Genomic DNA, 20810 nt, shown 5'->3' on the forward strand with positions numbered 1-20810 from the left:
CCCTGCTTCTTAGTTCATCTCTTTCAGTGCCTTTTTAGTGATCCATGACATATTCTGTTTCTTCTGGCTGTCCTATTTCTGCTTCACTTATCTGTGAAAGGAATTAACTGTTCTGCTAGATTGCCCGAACATGGATGAAACATTTGTTTTCACTTTATGCAAAAAAAATTTGGGGAAATGCAAACACATCTATACAGTATGATAGTACAGATTCTATCACCAATGTGTGTTATATGTACATATGTACAGATGGTAGTGTAGGATGACTGTGATTGGCTGGGAGTGTAGGAACACCTACTGGCAGGTCTTAAAGGATTGCTCCCAGCCAGACCAGGTCATTCTGGACTGGTTGACCTACTTGTGATATGCTTGTCTTTTAGTTAATAAAATCCTTGGTTTGGATCAACAAGTCTTTGGTTCTTGCAACGCGCATTACATACACTATACGCTAAAGTCAATAATAATGTGGATCAGATGGCTGACTACAACTTATTAAAAATTTGAGACCACTGTAAACACCTTCACAGGTCTAGTGATAAATGGTTCTACCAAACAGGCCAGGGAATGTATTTTGCAAAAACTAACTTCATAGTCTGATTTTATTTACCTAGAATGGAATTTTAATATTCTCTTGTAACCTGAAACAGAATACTCTTTGTGCACATTTCAACAGAACAGCCACCCTGAGTAACAAGTGATATATATTACATGTGTATCTCTGTGCCCCTAGATTTAACATCAGCCAATACAAATCCCTGAGGAAGAGGAGCCAGATATGGCAGCACTGACTGGCATTATCAATACAAGGCAATCAAATGAATTAACAATTAAAAAATTTAAGCACAGGTAAGCAATGGGTCTTTCTTCAATTTATTTTTTCTATTTTACATTTTTCAGTTGTTTGGTGTGTTTTCAAATGAAGCTTTTACATTTTAAAAATATTTAAATATATTTGAAAGGTTATTAAATATCTTGGAATAAAAGTATTTTAAAAAACCTATGCTGACAACAAGCGATCAAAGAGTCATCAGGGGCCCTCCAGATCAAGCCTGTTCAAACCCATTATTCTGCTTTCTAGCAATGTAGCTGACCTCTCATTTCTCCACAGCAGTCCTGCTCTGTTTACATTTTTGCGCAATCATTTAACTAAAAATAAACTTTTTGATGACTATTTGAATCCACCTCACAAATTATTTTCCCATCCATCTTTGTATTATCATGTAGTTTGTCTATCATCTGAATCATTAATGTAGGTTCTAATAGGTGATAGACTCATAGAATCATTTCTTTATGGCATAGAACAATAAAATAGTCACTAAGTCTCTGCTGACCATCGTAAGTACAGAAATCACATTTACCAACAATCAGTCCCTAGCTTTCTATGTATTATCATTTCAATTGACCATCTACACATTTCTTTAAGTGTTGTGTAATTATAACTAGAGGCCTCAGCACTAATCTATGGATCCTAGTCAGTACAATTTGCCCAGAGCTGGTGCCAGACTATTTTGCACCCTAGGCCGGGCTGAGCAGGTGCAATACCTGATGTGACATTTGACATGCACCATACCACTTCATTCCCTCCACGTAAGGAGGCTAACATCCATACTTATAGTGCATTAGTCAGAACCATGTCATTCATCACGCAGAGGTGCTGGAGCTGTTGGAATCTCTCTTCAACCACGCCCCCTCTGTGGTCTGCATCCTAGGCGGCTGCCTCATGGCCTAATGGTAATGTCAATCCTGAATTTGCCAACATGAAAACAATTAATTGTCCCTACTTTCTGCTTTTTTTGACTTTGTCAATCTTCCATCTATGACAATGTTTTACCTCCCACACTATAAACTCTAATATTGTGTGACATCTCCACAAAAGTCATTTGGAAATCTAACTATACCACATCTACAGTGAACACATAAAACTGCTGGAGAAAATCAACAGCTCCCACAGCACCCAATAGGATGCAAAATATACTGTAGAACAAACATTTTGGTTACCAAGCTCTTTGTCAAAGTATATCTTTGCTCCTATGAATACCCTGGACCCTGCTGGGTTTCTCCAGCACTTTTTGTATTAACTACAATCACAGTGCCTGCAGACTTTGTGCGACATCACCAGGCACTCGACTTCACTCCATCGAGGACAGCAACGTGAGGTGATGTCATAAAAAAAACAACCCCTGTCCTCAAGGACCCCCACCACCCAGGCCACGCTCTCCACTCTGCTACCATCAAGGAAAAGGGAAAGGAGCCTAAAGACAAGCACTCAACGGCACAAGGGCAGCTTCTTACCCACTGCCATCAGATTCCTGAATAATCAATGAACCAAAGACACTGCCTGACTTTTCAGGCACGACTATTTTTTTAGATAGTGATGTCGGAAGATGGTTATAATGTGAATGTTTGCACGATGACGCCGCTGCAAAACACCAAATTTCATGGCTTGTTCATGCCAATAAATTCTGATTCTGATCTGTGGCCTCTTCATATCCTCTGCTCAGAACAGCTTCAATTAATTTCGCAAACATGAGTTTCTAATTGTGTTATGATTTTCTAAATATCCTGCTTGATTAATACTGGATTCCATCAATTCCCCACTGACATCTCCTGCACTAATTTTTGTTTTCTGCATTCTGTCTGCCTCTCTTTTGGAGACGAGTGGCGGGAATGGTTGTTTCCAGCAGCCTGCCTGGTGCTGGAAACCCCTAGTTATTGACGCGCTCTTCAATCCCCCAATTCCATTTTCTAACTGAAATAATCCTTTTGCATTGGTAACAACCCCATCTCAGCCTGAATTATGTTCCAGATCCTTGAATGGAAGGACAGTGTCTTATTACCTTATGGCAGTGCCCAATCTACTACCAAACAGGTTTTTATTTTAAAATTCGCATTAATTACACTGCTATATATTCTCCACGCAACTTTCCCACTCATTCGTGTTCATCCTATAATATATTTGGATGTTAATTAGCAGTAGAGTAAATCAATCTGTTAGTGATTGATCTGAGATGGAACCAGCACGTATAAACTACAAATCCCAGAGCCTCCACGGCTCTGGAATGAACCATTGCACCGCCGACTTCTTGTAAATGCATCGAGAGCGAATCAAAAAGTCCCACAGAGCTACAATTACAATATTGGCGTCAAACTATCCAATACATTAAGGCTCGGAGACAATGCACGGATCATCTAATTGAATGCATTCGGTGCTGACCTCGTCTTTCTGGCCCTTGCGCATCTCTCTCTCTCTTTCGGAGGTGGGGCAAGAGTCCATGTTGGCCGAGCGAGGAAGGTGGCAGTAGCCGGCGGCGACTCGCAGCGCGCATTCAGGTCCATTTATTGCACGGAAACGCAATGGAGACGGCAGAAACCGAACAGACACCCGTGAGTAACGAGTGATTTGCATGACAGCTGTCGGGGCGGACAGTTGCTTTCTGGAGGGGGCTTCATCGGTGGGGGTTTCATCGGTGGGGGTGCCGGCTGGTGCTGCTCGTCTTCTGAAGATGTCAATCAGCGGGCGGGCGTTCTTTGTTACATTGTTGCGAAAACCCCAGCGCTGGATACAATTTGTTACAGTGCCTCGTTCATTCTTAAAGATATTTTAGAGTGATTCGTGGGGTGTTTTCGCACGCCTTTCTTTCTCTAAACGCCCTTGGGCGAATTAACTTCAGATTGGCTGCCTTTTTCAACCAGTGAGCGGTAGCAGTCACCTGGAGTTTGGCTGCGTCTCCAAACTCCCAGCAGGTGCCTGTTTTGCGGTGTCTCTCGCTCGGAAGATGAGCTTATTTTGGGGGGGGGGGGTTAATTCTGCGGAGTTCCCGCATTACTCAGCGCTTCTACAACTCGCTGCTTAAGTTTCTCCTTTAGTTTTTCGCGCATGTATCAGTGCTTCGGTTCGACGAGTCGATTGACCGAGTTTAAAACTTTTCTCCCGCGGATAAATGACAGGGAAAGGGTTTGGTTGCACACTTTTTGTTTGGTGTGTGTGGAGGGACCAGCCAGAACGCCGCAGCTGCGTCAGAGTGAATGAAAAGTCACGACATTTCTAAATTGAACACCCCCCCCCCCTTACATTTGTATCGCAATTTAATTTGCTAATGGGAGTCCTGGTGATGGCTCCCTTTCTGACCTTCTGCCTCTCTTCAGGAGACGGGGTCCGATCTGCGATGCACTGAGGACGGTGCCTTGTGTTTTACACAACGAAACGGTCGAAGCGCTTCATCATCGGTTTAAAGCTTGATATTAAATACGGGGTTTAAGGAATATTTTTCGGGGATACGAGACTTTGAGGAGAGAATTCAAGTTTGGGGCTTGGGAAACTGCCGGCGTTTCGAGTCTTTCATATTTAATGCTCTTAAACTACCCCGAACTTTCAGGGAGATCTGCCCTTGTGTATTCTCAAAGCTTGAGATGTTGCTTTGAGCTCAGGCTGCGACTTGTTGGGAGAAGTTGGGTAGGTTTCCTCCTTGCCCTTCATCTCGTTGAGTTATTTTTTGAATGTTCTGAGCGTGATACATTTTAAATTTTCTTTTAATTCCCTCCCTGTCCAAGTTCTGTGGTTTCCTCCTTTTCATGTCTCTCTTCCCCAGAAAGATGCATTCCTTCGACTTCTGCAAATCTGGTCCTCTCTTCCTGCCTTTCATCCCTCCACGTTTCCAGTTGTCGCCTGCAGCCTAGCTATTTGATTTCTGTTCTGGTTTGGATTTTTAGCAAATCGTGTCATGTGAATCGTTCTCTAGCTTTTGATTGTCAACGTAGCATTTTTCTCATGTGGCATTCCAGCAAGGAAAGAGTGCTTGTAACACTTTGGCACCTTGAGGCTTGAATTTGAAAATATTTAATTACACGTCCATCAGCATATAGGTTACAGTTAGAATATTACACACCTGTAACTGTATCTAATGTTGACGTCCAAGTCGACCAATGCATTCATGGGTGTCCATTTACTGGTATTTTAGCCATCGGAGAGGCTCAGGGTTGCGGATCAAGCACCAAGCAGAAAAGAATGGAGACCCAACTATTTTAAACGACATCATTGAGAAGTGGGACAAATTTGGGTGCCTGAAAGACTATTTAAACAACAGCAATTTGGGCAAGCTTTTGACTAAGGCTTTCAAATATTTTGATCATAATTTTTAAGTTAGTTATCCTGAAAAACAAGGAGGAAAAAAAGAGCAAGGCCTGCATTTATATATATTTTTTTGTTGCATCCATCCTTTGGATGTTCCAGAGTGTTTGCAGCCAAAGAAGAGTTTTGAAGTTGTTACTATTTCAAGTGTTAGAATTGCAGCATTCTGAAGCGTGAACAGCAAATTCCCACAAAGTGCATGACGATAATTACCAAATAATCAACTTTGGTAATGTTGAATAAAAGATATTGGGGTTACCCTCTATTTCATCTTCAGCCTCATATTGTGGAAATGTTCAAATCCCTACTATTCCTTCCACAGCCAAACCATGATGCAAGTGAAATGGCATTGTCTTAACATCTCATCTGAGACAGGATGTCATTAACAGAGCAACTTTGTCTTAGAGCTGCACCAGCACATTAACTATTTTAAGATCAAATTCCTGAATTAGGAATGGGAAGCACAATGCATAAACCGGCTGGAGAAACACAGCAGGTCATGCAACAACAATAAGGGTAATCAACGTTTTGGGCCAGGGCCATTCATCAGGTGATGGGGGGGGGGGGGGGGGAGAAACTGGTAAGTGCCTGAATAAGAAAGAGGGGGAAAGGAAGGGGAAAGGGGAGGAGCAAAGGCTACCAGGTAATGGGTGGATACAGGTGGGAGGGTAGAGGAGAAAAAAGCTGAGAAGTGATAGGGGGAGAGATTCTGACAGGAGAAGGAAGGGAAGGGGGTGGGGGAATTGGGAAAGAGAGACACACGCAGGGAGAGGGTTAATGGAAATTGAAAGGTTTGGTATCTTATTCCCAGCTAAGCACATTCACTAGGGAAAGATTATAAATATTTGACCTCTGTTCCAATGCCAAGAAAGGACGATCACTTCTTTTCCCGACTTGGGGACCTCTGCTACTAATCCACATTAAATGAGCTCAGTTTATGCTTAGCTGTGATAATTTGTCTTTCGTCTCTTAAGATGAAGTCTATTCATAAAGATTAGTTATGAAAGCTGAGGAGAATGGAGAAGTAATTCAGCAGAAACATGCTTTTCTTTCAATGATGGGGATAACAGGGTATGTGAAATAGAACAGAGACTGATCAGTTGCTTAAAAATGCTATAAACTGTAATGTCCAAGGAAAATGTTTTGAAATAAACAAAAAAACCTTGTTTTGGGGCAAGAGGAATTGAAGGAGATCCAAGTAAAGTAGGTCGACATGTTTTTGATTTGTTTCCAAACAGAATCTTTTTCTGAGTATCATGTTAGACAAGTCCCCAAAACACTGGCCTTGTCACCCTTCAAGACCAATGCTCTGCAGAAATGTTTTGCAGTGACTTATTTACTCACCCAAATACCCCAATTAACTGACAACTCCTGTATATTTTTTGAAAGGTGGGAGGAAACTGGAACACCCAGAGGAAACCTCCAGTTATGGGGAGAACATACAAACTCCTTACAGACTGCGCTGGATTTTATCCCCAGGTTCCTGGCAGTGTAATAGCATTCCACTAACCACTATGTTAACCGTGCTGATCAGTGATCTCATGATAGAAATATCCGACTGTAAACGACCGGTGTATTTTTTTAAAATTAAAAACTTTCTGATTCTGTGAACAATTATGATTCACATACAATATGTTGGAATGTTGACCCTTTTTTCCCCCTCCTGTGGTTGCTGGCTTCAAATTGAATATTTCTGATGTAAAGTTGTGTCCTTGCTGTAAAGAACCAGGGGGCAAATTCTTGTTTTGACAATCAGTGGGAATTATTTTTGCAGATGCCTCTCCCTATTTCTCTATTTTCAAATTCAGTTGCTAGAGCTCTTTATTCAAGAAGAGTTTCTCTTGGCCCTCATGTCAGAGATTCTGGAGTTATGCTGTAATTTTTCGAGCATTTTAAATAGCAAACTGTTCATAAGTACTGTAAATGTTTTCATTACAACTTGTTTTCCCTCCATTTATCATGGGGAACTCTGGATAGTAGCATTTGTGATTGAGGTGCAGTGTATAAGCAATATTCATGGTCACATTAGTGGGTGAACAAAAAATTGCAATAACATATTACAAATTCTTAATAAAGATGATGTAATTGGGGGGGGAGAGGAAATCAACATTGTTAAATCCATGATTATTTAAGTAATAAATTGTTTCACAGCCTTTGCAAAACAGTTTGTGGTGTGACCGAATCAAGATGATTATTTGTTGGTTGGTTTGTTGTTATTTCCATTAGGTATTTAGATTATTGACCATTCTCAGAATTTGAATCGTGTTTGTAAATACTGTAATATTTTATAAGTTTACTTTCTTTCAGCACCAGATTTGCGGGGATGAAAATTTGGATGGTATTGCATTGGATCTAAATTCTGAATGAAAATGAAATACCAGATCATATTAGCACAGACATCATAAAATGAAATTGTGTGGTTCTTTCCTCTGCTGGGAGAATACTGGATAGGAAATGGGCTTCTAACTTCAAATGGCTGAGAGTTGTTAGATTCTGGAAAAGCACACCACAAACTGGGAAGTCTCCATCACCAGCTGTTTGTGTGCTTTCCTGCATCCACTGGTTTCTTTCTCACAATTTGGAACATTTCCATCTGTTGCATTTAACAGGGAATGATACCAAATATTTTAGACTTGTTGTTAGCAGTTCTAATTCATGCTTTAAACTTCTTTTAATCTGAAATATGTTCTATTAATAGCAGTATTCACTGTACTTTCACAAAATTTGATTCAAGTTAACGTATTCCTCAAGAGAAGTTCTCCATCACTGCTTTGCTATATCTAAATTTCAGATTTATTGTCGGAGAATATACATAGCATCAAATACAAACCTGATATTCCCTTTCCTGCGGGCGAGACAGAATTTACCACTTATTGGTAGTGCAAAAAATCCTGACTCAACATACACATGTAAACAAATAAAGAAATGGAAATAAACTGTGCAATACAGAGAGAATTAAAAAAAAATCAATGAAGTGCAAAAGGAAGAGTCCTTAACTGTACCAGGGCACAGTGTTGCTGAGGAGTCTGATGGTGGAGGGGTATTGATAATGTCTTGGATTAATATGTGATCTTTTAGTGGAGGCCTTCTTTGCAATGTAGAGTAGGCATAAGAGCACGGGCATGAGATAAACTCTGGAGTTCTGGTCCATTACTGATACTTCATTATAAAAGTAGATTTTCTGGTCATAATCACATTGCTGCTTTTGGGAGCTGACCATTTGGCTTCACGTTTCCTGTGTTACAATAATGCTGACTCTTCAAAGTACAACATTGCCTGTGTGTTGACCTGTCCTTTTTTAAAAAAATGAGACATTCTTTCCCATGTTAAGTTCATCCTTCCCCAGCAAGAGACTGAATAACCATTTCATTCTTGGATTTCCTTCATAGTACAGTAAAATCTCGGTAGAACAGGGTAGTTGGGGTCCAAGATTTCATATCGCATTACACCCGAGTCGTGAATCTTTCATGATTCAGGAAACAGGTAAAAAAAATACTGTGACCCAAACCCTATAAATAAGACCTTTAAGAGCTTTGAACTCCACATATTAACATACACATCTTGTAAATGAATCAAAAGGGTCAATTTTTGAGTTTGTGAACAACCTGTATCTGAACATTAATAAAACAAAAGAGTTGGTTGTTGACCAAGAGAGCCCGGGGTGTGGGGGCAGGGGGGAAACATGCTCTGCTGACCATTGACAACTCCACCATTGAGGTTGTCAAGAGTATCAAGTTCCTTTGAGTGCACTTGACGGAGAACCTCACCTGGCCCCTTAATTCAAGCTCCATAGCCAAAAAAGCCCAGCATTACCTCTACTTCCTGCGAAGACTGAGGAAAGTTTATCTCCCACCCTCCATCTTCACTACATTGTACAGAGGATGTATTGAGAACAGCCTGTGCAACTGCATCACCTCCTGCTTTGGAAGCTATACCTCCTTGGATTTCAAGATCCTTCAGAGGATAGTGAAATGAAATCAGCAGAAAAGTTCATTGGGGGCTCTCTTCTGACCATGAAAGACATTTACAGCACTCGATACTAAACATTGTGAACTGATTTTAAGTTTTGTGTTTCTACATCATGAAGGAAGCCTCTACTTCCTCAGGAGTTTGCGGAGGAGCTAGTGGAGTTGTTCAAGTGAACCGGTACGGACTTGAAGGGCCGACATGGCCTGTTTCCATGCTGTAAACGGTTATATGGTTATATGGCTGTTAGCCTGGCATCTTAAAATCAATGTTTGGGGTCCACAGACACCTGCGCTATAAGTGATTCCGCGGATTAACGAATTGCGTTCTAATGAGGTTTCACTGTATTAGCAGCTTCCCTGTGTTTGGGGCATTGTCATACTTATTCTTTTGAGAAGAATAATCTTGTTGATTGGATTGCCTTTGACTTGTCCAGTCAAGATGAAATGACCCAATGCAAAATCATTCAGTGATATTAAGTATTAGATTTTCTAGTCCTGGAACATGATATTGCAGATCGCATTTCTAAATTTTATTACTGTTTTCCAAAATTGAATAATATTTGAGACAGCATGCCTCCTAATAATTTGCAAATAAAATCTCACCATTCTCACTTTGACTTGATTTGCTGGATGGTATGCCATCAATCTGGGGGTGGGGAGGAAGGTGGTTCTTGTTTCATACTCCACTAAATCAGAATTAAACTTGTAAAATACATGCAAAGCACCATAGGTTGAATGCAGAGAGGCCATTTCAAGGCAGACACCGTTATTACAAAATCAGAATTTGTTGCCATGAAAAAGTAACAAAATTTGATGTTTTGGGCAGCATCACAGTGGAAACTTTCATATTATGAACCATCTTTATAAAAAAATAAAAATAGTTCACAAAAGGTAAAGTAGTCTTTGGTTCATTGATTATTCAGGAATCTGATGGCAGTGGGGAAGAAGCTGTCCTTATGCCATTGAGGTCTCATCATTAGGCTCCTGTACCTTTTCCCCAATGGTAGCAGAGTGAAAAGAGTGTGGCCTGGATGGTGGGGGATAGAGGATAGAGGCTGCTTTTTAAGACACTGCCTCCTGTAGCTGTCCTCGATGAAGTGGAGTCTGGCACCTATGATGTTGCAGGCCGAGTTTTCTCTTGTCATGAGATTTGGCGCCTCCAGCCAGACTGCTCTCCGCAGTACACCTATAGAAGTATGCAAGAGTCTTCGGTGACATACTGAATCGCCTCCAGCTTCTCACATAGCCACTGCTGGGCCTTCTTCATGATGGCATCAAATGGAGGCTTCAGGATAGATCCTCTGAGATGTTGACAGCTAGGAATTTGAAGTTCTTGATCCTCTCCATTACTGAGCCCTCTATGAGGGCTGGGTCGTGTTCTCCTGACTCCCGCCTGAAGTCCACAATCACCTCCTTGCTTTGCTAACGTTGAGCACAAGGTTGTTGTTGTTACACCACTCAACAAGCTGATCTGTTTCCTCCTGTATACTTCTTCATTGCCGTTTGATTCTGCCAACATGTGGTGACATCAGCAAACTTGTATATGGCATTGGCATTGTGCCTGGCCACACAGACATGGGTGTATAACAAGTAGAGCAGTGGGCTAAGCACCTATCCTTGGGGTACCTTTCAAGCCAGCCCTACACACACATTGATGTGATTTAGTAGTATTGTTGTTTAAAAAAGGGGTTATTAAATTAGTGAGGACCCCTACTGCCCACTCATGAAGCATCTTTCAGCTACTCCCATCGGGAAAGTGAAAATTAGAGCCAGAACCACCAGGCTGAGGAACAGCTTATTTTATTATTTTTTAAAAATTAGACATACAACATGGTTCTTTTGGTCCACGGGCTGTGCTGCACAATTACAACAAAGTAATCTACAACCCCCCCCCACCTGGGTATGTTTTGAATGGTGGGAGTAAACTGGAGCACCCAGAGGAAACCCACCCAAACACGGGGAGAACGTGTAAACTCCTTACAGACAAACGTGGGATTCAAACCCTGGTCCTAATCACGGGTGCTGTAACAGCATTGCACTAACAATGCCGCCCTTCTTCCCACAAACTGCTGAATAACTGGAAGAACTGCTGAAAGAACTCTCTATGACTCCATTATTTATTAATAATATTTATTTAAAATCTATGTATATACGTGCAGTACTAGTCTGTATGTGCGTTTACACTGCAGATTGAGGACCGCTGTTTTGTCTAGTACTGGTAAACTTGATATTTTCCCTGGCTGAGGGTATAGAAGAAGGAATCCTCATGGTTGGATTGAGGGGAAGGCCATTTGGAAATAAAATGAGATCCAGTAAAGGCAGCTCTACTGCTGGTGGAGACGGTCAGGGAGCAGAGTTGGCGCTCGCCCGTGGGGTCCTACTGCCCAGTCAGTCTGGGCAGGCTTTAAAAGGCCTGTTTAAAAACTTGTAAGCATGGGTTCTGCACCCAAGATGGCGGCACCTATGATCAGCAATGGACACGGGGTTGCAGACGCAGGACACTAGAGCAGGGCCCCAGAAAATGGGAAGACCACCCTCCGTTTGAGAAAGAGAAGCAGAGGAAATTACCTTTGGGATGGTGACCATGGTGGCGGGCCAGCATGAGACCTATGGCTGATGAACACACAGGTGGTGGGCTGTTGGTGACCAGAGGGGAGGAATCCATGCAGGCTTCTGGTGACCAGGCTGTGGACTGCTGGAAACTGGGTCGAGACTAGCAGGAGAAATCGGGTATTGGGACTGGGACGTGCTGGGTGGAAGCTTCCCGATCATGTCAGAGGTTTTGATCAGGAGCTCAGGTTGCTGATGGTTTGGGCTGCAGGCTGTGTGGGTGGGGTGGGGGAAAAACACCTCTCTTTTGCTTCTCCTTCTCTGCCTGTAAGGGGCACTGGGCAATTTCTGCTGATAGTGTGAATCTTTGTCTGTCTTGTGGTAGACTGAAGGAAATTTCATGTAATATATATTTTTCTGTGTTATTACATGCCAATAAAATAATCTTTAAAAATATTTACACAGATGGTAAACATGATTATGGTGTACTATGCTTTTTTTGATAGGGTGTCTTGATTAATTAGGAATGGTGATTTGGCAGATGGGAACTAATGTTGACCATTCTTGAATTATGGTGCTGTTCTTTTGTGAGGTGACTTGCGCTGTAATTACTGGGAAGCAAATAATTGTAAACAAAGGTTTAGACACCATCAAGTGTTGTGTTGACTGTCTCACTATAAATATTCATGTAATGTCATGAATGCCATAAATAACTGAAGCTAGATTTTGCTTGAGTTACTCTGTACTCCCATGCTTTCTAATCTGTCGGTGGCAGATCTTCCAGTGTGACACAGTTGACATGCTCATTGCTAATTAATCAAGTTCCCTTGGTATTGGCTGTCAACTTGAAATTGAAACAATAGGTATTTCATTTAACTCCTTTTTGTTGATGTCTGGAATCATGGTGAAATATGATACCGATATTTGCTTGCTACAGATACAAAGTTAATCAGGTTAGGACTTGGAGAAGAGTATAGAAGAATGATGAAGTGTTTTGAGAGGCTGGTAAAGAAGTATATCAGCTCCTGTCTGAGTGGTGATGTGGTTCTGTTCCAGTTCGCCTATCGCAGGCCTACAGCGAATGCATCTCACTGGCTCTACACAAAGCCCTGTAACACCTGGACAGCAAAGATGCATACATCAGGATGCTCTTTACTGACCATAGTTTGACATTTTACACCATCTTCCCCTCAAAACTGATCGGCAAACACCAAGACCTGGGACTCAACACCGCCACTGTGTATTTGAATCATGGATTTCCTCGCCTCCGGACCACAATCAGTGAAGATTGGTAAGAACTTCTCCTCCACAATCTCCATCAGTATCCAAGCACCACAGGGCTGCATTCTTAGCCCCCTGCTCTACTCACTTTACACCTATGACTGTACGACAATAACACCATCTTGAAATTTGCCAACAATACCTCGGTAGTGGGTTGTATAAAGGAAGGGGACGAGTCAGCATACAGGATGGAGATTGAAAACTTGGCAGAATAGTGCACCAATAACAACCTTGCACTCAATGTCACCAAAACTAAGGAGCTGATTTCAGAAAAGGAAAGCCAGCGGTATACAATTCAGTGATCACTGGGGGAATCAGAGGTGGAGAGAGTGAGCAGATGTAAATTCTTGGGAGTCACTATGTTGGAGGATCTTTTCTGGACCCAACACTCCGAAGTCATCGTGAAGAAAGCATGTCAGCACCTCTACTTCCTCAGGAGTTTGCAGAGGTTTGGTATGATACGAGAAACCCTGGCAAATTTCTACAGAGGTGTGGTGGAAAATGTGCTAACTGATCACATCAGTACGCCTGATGCTTAAAGCCCTCCTGTAGAGCTCGTCGAAAGAATCAAAGACGTTGATCCAAACCAAGGCTTTTATTAGCAAAAGACAGGAGCTCTTCACAGGTGACCAACCAGTCTGGAATGATCTGACCTGGCTAGGGACACAACCCTTTAAGGCCAAGATAGTAGGCGTGGCTAAGCTCTCAGCCAATCGCTGTAAGCACAGTCTAGATACTGTAACTATATACACTATATACATTGGTGATAGATCTGTACTATCACACCTCCAAAAGAGAGTGGACACTGCCCAGGTCATCACAGGCAAAACCCTCCCCACCATTGAGTACATCTACAGGAAACGCTGCTGTCAAAGGGCAGCAGCAATCCTCGAAGACCCATACCACCCAGCACAAGCTCTGTTCTTGCTGTTACTATCAGGAAAGAGGTATTGGTGCCACAAGACTCGCATCACCAGGTTCACGAACAGCTGCTACCCCTCCACCATCAGACTCCTCAATGACAAACCCAAGTAGAGACTCATTTAAGGACTCTTACTTGTGCACTTTATTGATTTGCCTTTGTTCTCTCTGTATTGTGCAGTCAGTTTATTTCAATTTGTTATCTGCTTACAGTTCTTTTATTTGTTTACATGTTTTATACTGTGTACAGTTTCTTTTTTGGTACTACCAATTAGTGGTAATTCTGCCTCGCCCACAGGAAAAAGGAATCTCGGGATTCATGTATGTACTATTTCAAAAATCTGAAATGTGAATGAGGGGAGATCTGGTAAAGATATACAGAATTATGGGAGGTACAGATAGGGTAAATGCACAGAGGTTTTTTTCAACTGATATTTGGTGAGACAACTAAAGTTCATGGGTTAAGGGAACACTAGGAGGAACTACTTCACACAGAGAGTGATATGAGCTGCCAGCTGAAGTGGGTGAATGCAAGCTCCATTTTGATCTTTAAGGAAATGGTTTGATAGGTACGTGGATGGGAAGAGTATGGAGGATTATAGTCTATGTGCAGGTCATTGGGATTAGGCAGAATAATAACTTGGCACAGATGGGCCGAAATTTCTGAGCTGCAGCATTTCTATGGTTGTATTAAAAAGTGTTTGAAAAGATCTGCTTGTATTTTTTTGTTTCAGTGAAGGTAGTTTTACTAATGTAGCTTAATAAAACTTCTTCTTGTATTTAACCATTAGAATTGGTAGGTTTGAAGTGCCAGATGATGAAGTAGACAAAGACGATGTGGTCAAACAATAATCATGGCTTTTATTAGCAGAAACTCGTGGTACAATAATGAAAGACAATAGATGCATATACAGTTATATCCAAGGGGAGTGTCCTTAACAGTAGAGATAGTGCACAGCCAATGTTAGTACAGCAAGGCTCGCCAGAGAGGGGGACAGGCAGCTTGGCAGGCATTCACCACAGGGTTGTCATGCAACTTGGTTTCTCTTGACTTTATCAGATGTTTGTCTGTGGTTAATTTTCTCAGTAAGAGTCAGGATATGCAGCGAGGTTTGCAAAATCAGCTTGTTTTTAAAATCTACTGAACAAATGGTTCACTCCAAACCACTGACATACTTGTGCACTCAAAATGGAGGCCATTCAATAGGAATGCATCAGTGTTTCTTGTGCTTGTGAAAGCAGAATTTCCCCTTGAGTGAAATAAATGTGTTACTGTTTCTCTCCAGCTTAAATGCATGTTTTTTAAAAAAAAAATCAATGTTCTACCAAAGCCACTTGTGTCCACTGGGTTTATTTTCTTTTCCAAGCCATGGTTGTTTATAATTATTGTGTTAAGGTATATCTGAGAGTTGTGAGTATAGAAGGTGACAACCAATGTATCCATTAAAACACTGTAGATTCTGGAATGGTTCCCACTGATTGAAAGATGACAATGAACCTCCAGTATTTAAGGAAGGAAGAAGGGAGTGAACACAGGCAGAATCACAGGCTCAATCAAATCTGCCACTCATTTCACAGCACCAATGCAAAACCTCGTTCACAAATATTTGACACCAATAAATGTATTCAAAGGACCATTTAGTATAGATGTTTAGGTGACATGTTGCATTTGTGCAAGATGTTAGTGAGGCCCTATTTGGAGTATTGGGCTACAGGAAAGATGTTGTTAAGCAAAGAGAAGATTGATGAGGATGTTACCAGGACTTAGGGTTGGTGGGGGTGGGGGAGGGTGGGGGGGGGAAAGGTGAGCAATAAAGAGATTTTGAGCAGGCTAGGGCTTTACTCCTTGGAGTGCAAAAAGATGAGGGGTGATCTTATAGTGGAGCACAAAATCATGAGAATAGATTGGGTGTATGCACAGTCTTTTCCCAAAGTGGGGGGGATTGATAATCAGAAGATTAGTCCAACTAATGTAGCACATCTGGGGTTTCTGACAGTTCAGTAATGTGGTGGGAGATTGTACCAAGGCACAGTGTTGAACCATTCACTGCACTCTGTACTTTCTATTTGCAGGTCTATTTATGTCTGGTGTCCTCTTTCCCTTGTTACTACCCTGCCATTCATACCTTCCACCATGCAGAGACACTTACACATTGGTTAATAGATAAAATCTGTAGCAAAACTAAAACTTTAAACCAGAATAACTAGTGTCCAAAAATGTTTTTGAACATAGAACATTACAGCACAGTGCAGACCCTTTGGCCCAAGATGTTGTGCTGACCTATATATACCCCCAAAAAACGAAACTCTCCCTATGTCATAACCTTCTATTTTCTTTCATCCCTGTGCCTATCAAAGAGCCTATTAAGTGCCTCTATTGGTCTAGCCTCCACCATCACTCCTGACAAGGCATTTGGAGGAAGGCTGAAACAAAGGCCTCTAATTTGTTTCTGAGGGTTTTCTCTCTTAAATTTGTGGCGCTCCGAAAAATAGCAGATTTTAAATTTCTCTCCAGAATTCCCACTGTGCCTCAGCTGTGCTAACGTTGATCTTGTTTAATTTTGGCCTAATAGGTTTTTTTTTAAGACGTATTACATTTTGGACACATTTCTATTTGAGAGACACAATCCTGTTGGATTCATTTCCAGCTCGTTTGTTTGGACCTTTTATTTAGTGTTGATAGAATGTTCCTATATTAATAGCCAAACTTTAGTACAGAAATTGCAATTCTTTCTGGAAGACTTTGCTGTACATGTGCCAAACTCTGTGAGTTCTTGTTTACCCACATATCATATATTTTTCATCTCTTTCTATTTTCTCTCTTGCTACCTTTCTGAGCCACTCCAGTGTTGTGCTATCATTATAGATAGATTGATCTTTCTGCAAGCTATGGTTATCAAAATAGTAATGAAATTTTTAATGGTCAATAGAGATGTTTGGTTGACTCCAGAGTAAGTGTAAAAGGAAAAAAAAAATACCAGAAAATCATGCAAAAACTTATAAATCTACTTATTCTATCAAGACACATTAGGCATTTGTTGCAAGAGGAAGAAGTTTGATGGGTCTGAGAAACAACAAATCTAGACGCAGACCAGATGTAATAACAAACTTTATTTCCCTGGAAGGGAAATTTGCCACAGGGAATCACAATCACTCACACAGAGTACACAATCAATTGCATTGGACGCAAACTAAATAAGTAATAACTATAAACCGTTCTTGATGTAGATGCAAAATAGAGGAAAACGTGAACAGTACCCACCACTCCTCAACCTAGTGTAGGTAACGGCACCAATATTAAATAAGGAAAAAGAAGCACGGTACGATGACAGTTAGTGTGCACCACAAAGCCCTGCACCTATTACTGCAACACACCTTGATCTTGACTCTCCAATGTTGGCTCTGGCTTGTGACCTGGAGTTGAGCTCAGGTTCATTCCTGGGGGGGTGGGGGAAGGGACCTGGCAGATCCTGGTGTTGGGCTTTATACCCCCCCCCCCAACCCCTTGCTGGTCTGTGGGGCCAGTCCAGGTGATTAACAGACCTGAGTGATTTTTTTTTTGAAAAGGCCAATTACAAGGTGCATGCTAAGTATGGATGGTCTTCACCTTGATTAATAGATGTGGTGGCTTCAGACCAGGTACCCACTGGAAAGGTCACATGACTCTCCACAGTCTACATTCTGACCAGTTTCCAGGTGGAGAGGTCACATGAACCCCACTCCCACAATCCACATTACAAACTTTTGAGATCTTATAACAAAATGTTTGAATTACCATAATGAAAACACCAGGAGATCAACAGAATGCTAGCAAACAAACATAACAGGAAACATTGAAGAGCCTCAGCAGATCAGGTTGCATCTCTGTGAGAGAAACATTTCATGTCAGAGACCCTTCTTCAACTCAACCTGAAACACTGCTATTTACCTTACCACAGATGCAGCCTGGACCTTTTTGTGTTTTTCTATTTTTGTTTTAAAATTCCATAATCTGCAGTTTTGTTTTTTAATTTAATTTTTTGTTAATCACCTGCAACTTATATTAACGAATTTCACTGTTCTCACCCATTTTGTTTTGAATACATAATTTTTTCTGCTGTTGCACATTGATTTTTTTTAAATTTATTTATGTCATTCAAAAAACAATTAGTACATAACGTACAACAATTAACCCTAAACATGAATGTTATTTTTTATAAAAGAAAAAAAGAAAAGAGCCCCCCCCCCAGCCAACTCTCCTAAGGAGAGCCATCAAGAAAGAAAAAAAAGAAAAAATATTTAAAAAAAATTAAGCAGACATATTAAGATTTAATCAATTTAAATTGAAATGTAAATATTCTGAATATAACAACCACTTATTAATAAAAAAACTATAATTATCACGCAAAATGTAATTTTTTCCATTATTAAACAATATTTCATCTCATTATGCCATCTATTAATATCAATCATATTTGTATCTTTCCACATACTAGCAATACATTTTTTTGCTACAGATAAAGCTAAATATACAAAAGCTAGTTGAAACTTATCTAATCTCAAACTTTTCAGAGGTTGCAAACTACCCAATAAAAACACAGTCGGATCTAAAAGTATTTTAATCTTATACAGGTATTCTAAAAACAATTTAATTTTCTTCCAAAAAGATTGTATATGTATACATGACCAAACAGCATGAAAAAAAGTTCCAACAAAGTTACCACATCTAAAACACAAATCTGATTCATGAAAACCATACTTTGTTTTAAATTTTTCAGGTGTTAAGTATAATTGATGTAAAAAATTATAGTTAATCATTGCATAACGTGCATTTATCAATCTAGTTACACTATCATAACAAATATCTAACCAATCATCCTCGGAAAAATAAAACCAATGTCCGCTTCCCATTTACGTTTAGATCTATCCCAACCCTTTTTATCCATACCATCCTGTAATATTTGATACATAGATGAAATATAACCCTTCTCTGGTAACTTTATAAGAAAAACCTCAAATTTAGTCATTTCAGGTAAAATCATATCTCTACCAAACGTACGTTTTACCAAAGATCGAATTTGGTAATAGAGAAACAAAGAGTTCTTATCAACACCAAAACTGTCCCTCATCTGATTAAAAGATAAAAATTTACCCTCTTTAAAACAATTACCTAAATTCTTCACACCTTTAAATCTCCAATGCAATAAACTTCGATTATGTATTGAAAAAGAAATAAGTTGATTATTATACAACGGAGTCAAAGCCGATAATTCAGCCCTAGAGCCTATCATTTTATTTTTCTTAATCCATAGCTTCATTAAATGTTTTAGTATAGGCACATTATATTGCTGTAACAAATTTATATTCCATCTAAACAAAAATTGATGTGTTTCAAATTCAGAAATATTTGCCATCTCAATTTTGGCCCAACTAGGAGGCTGTTCCAAATCCATCAAGGAACTAATAAATTTAAGTTGGGCTGCTTCATAATAATTTTTGAAATGTGGTAAACGTAATCCCCCTAACTCATATTTCCAAGTTAATTTATTCAAAGCTACTATCGAAAATTTACCTCTCCATAAAAATTCCCTAACCATTTTATTCAAATCTCGAAAAAAAAATATTATCAAGTAAATACGGAATAGATTGAAACAAATATTGCATACGCAGAAAAATATTCATCTTAATTGTATTTATCCTACCCAATAAATTAATAGGTAAATCTTTGTTGCACATTGATAAAAGGCAAAATCAACATGTACCACTGGTTCTGGGAGATGGGCAGAACACAAATCTAAAGCTACTATTCAGGAAATGGGTGGAGGAGGGAGTTAGAAAGCAGGAAACCAACTTTATATGTCACTGGAGAATTACTGGAGTTCATTGTTAAGGAAGGCAACAGTAGGACATTTATGAAAGCATCAGATAGACACAGTTTTGTTCACATGGGTAGATACTGAGAGAGCATTTTCCTACAAAATGCATTTGACGAATTTACTAGAGTTCTTTGAAGATGTAATGGGGTAAATAAATGGAAACTACTGGAGGTTGGTGGAATGCCCCAAAAGGCTTTTGTGCAACTTAAGTGTACACAGAGTTGGGGAATTGTTTTGACGTGGATTGGAGATCGCTAAATAAAAAAAATCCAATTGCGATAAAGGAGTTATTTTCGGGTTGGCAATCAAAATCTAACAGTGGGGGGGGGATTCAGGTATCATTACTGGGCCTCCACTATTTTATAATCTGTTTTAAGGACTTAGACAAGGGGACTGAGTGTACTGTAGAAAAACGACACCAGGATGGATGGGTTAGCAAATTGAGGAGGACTCAAAGGGATTTGGACAGTTGGGTAAGTGGGTAAAGGAGTTGGCAGATATGAGGGGAAATGTGAGGTTATCCACTTTAAAAGGAAGAATGATAAAAGTAAATTATTTAAATAGTAAGACCACAACATGCTACGGACCAGAAGGATTTGGGGATTCTGCTACATGAAACAAAAAGAGTATGCACATACAACAAGTAGTTAGGATATCTAATGGAACATTGGCTTGCATTGCAAGTGATGGTATATAATATAGTGAAGTTTTAATGTGCTTCACATGGGTTTGGTAAAATCTGCCTACATTTTAGCCTTTATATTTAAGGCATTATTGTCTCCACCTTTTGACTTCCCCTGCTTCCTGGTGGATGCATTGTTTCATTGAAATGTCAGCACCCCCTTTGAAAATACACATCATTCTCAGAACTGCACTGGAATTTTGCACTGGGTTATAGGCCCAATTCCCAATGGAAAAACTTGGAACCAACCTTCTGACTTGGATGTAGTGTTTGAACTGTTTACAGTTAATTTCTGAGTTTTATCTTCATTACTATGTTCTGAAGGTGAAGTAGTACTTGCCTTTCATTGTCTTGGATTTGTGTTTTTGCATAAGAAAGAATTTTAAGTTTAAATTTTCAATTTAAAATTTTAAATGTTACATTTT

General features: G+C 40.1%; 1 protein-coding gene across 1 annotated transcript in view; it reads left to right on the forward strand.

Annotated features, from left to right (window-relative positions):
* Nucleotides 1–20810, forward strand: part of LOC138743234 (septin-8-A-like) — a 76235-nt gene that overhangs the window by 11982 nt on the left and 43443 nt on the right. Inside the window, exons 3-4 of the mRNA XM_069898206.1 lie at nucleotides 731–846; nucleotides 3258–3384. Of these exons, the coding sequence (XP_069754307.1) occupies nucleotides 776–846; nucleotides 3258–3384 (198 nt within the window). The 5' untranslated portion in view covers nucleotides 731–775. The remainder of the gene's footprint in view (nucleotides 1–730; nucleotides 847–3257; nucleotides 3385–20810) is intronic.

This window comes from Narcine bancroftii, chromosome 9, assembly GCF_036971445.1.
Source record: "Narcine bancroftii isolate sNarBan1 chromosome 9, sNarBan1.hap1, whole genome shotgun sequence".
Lineage (NCBI taxonomy): Eukaryota > Metazoa > Chordata > Chondrichthyes > Torpediniformes > Narcinidae > Narcine > Narcine bancroftii.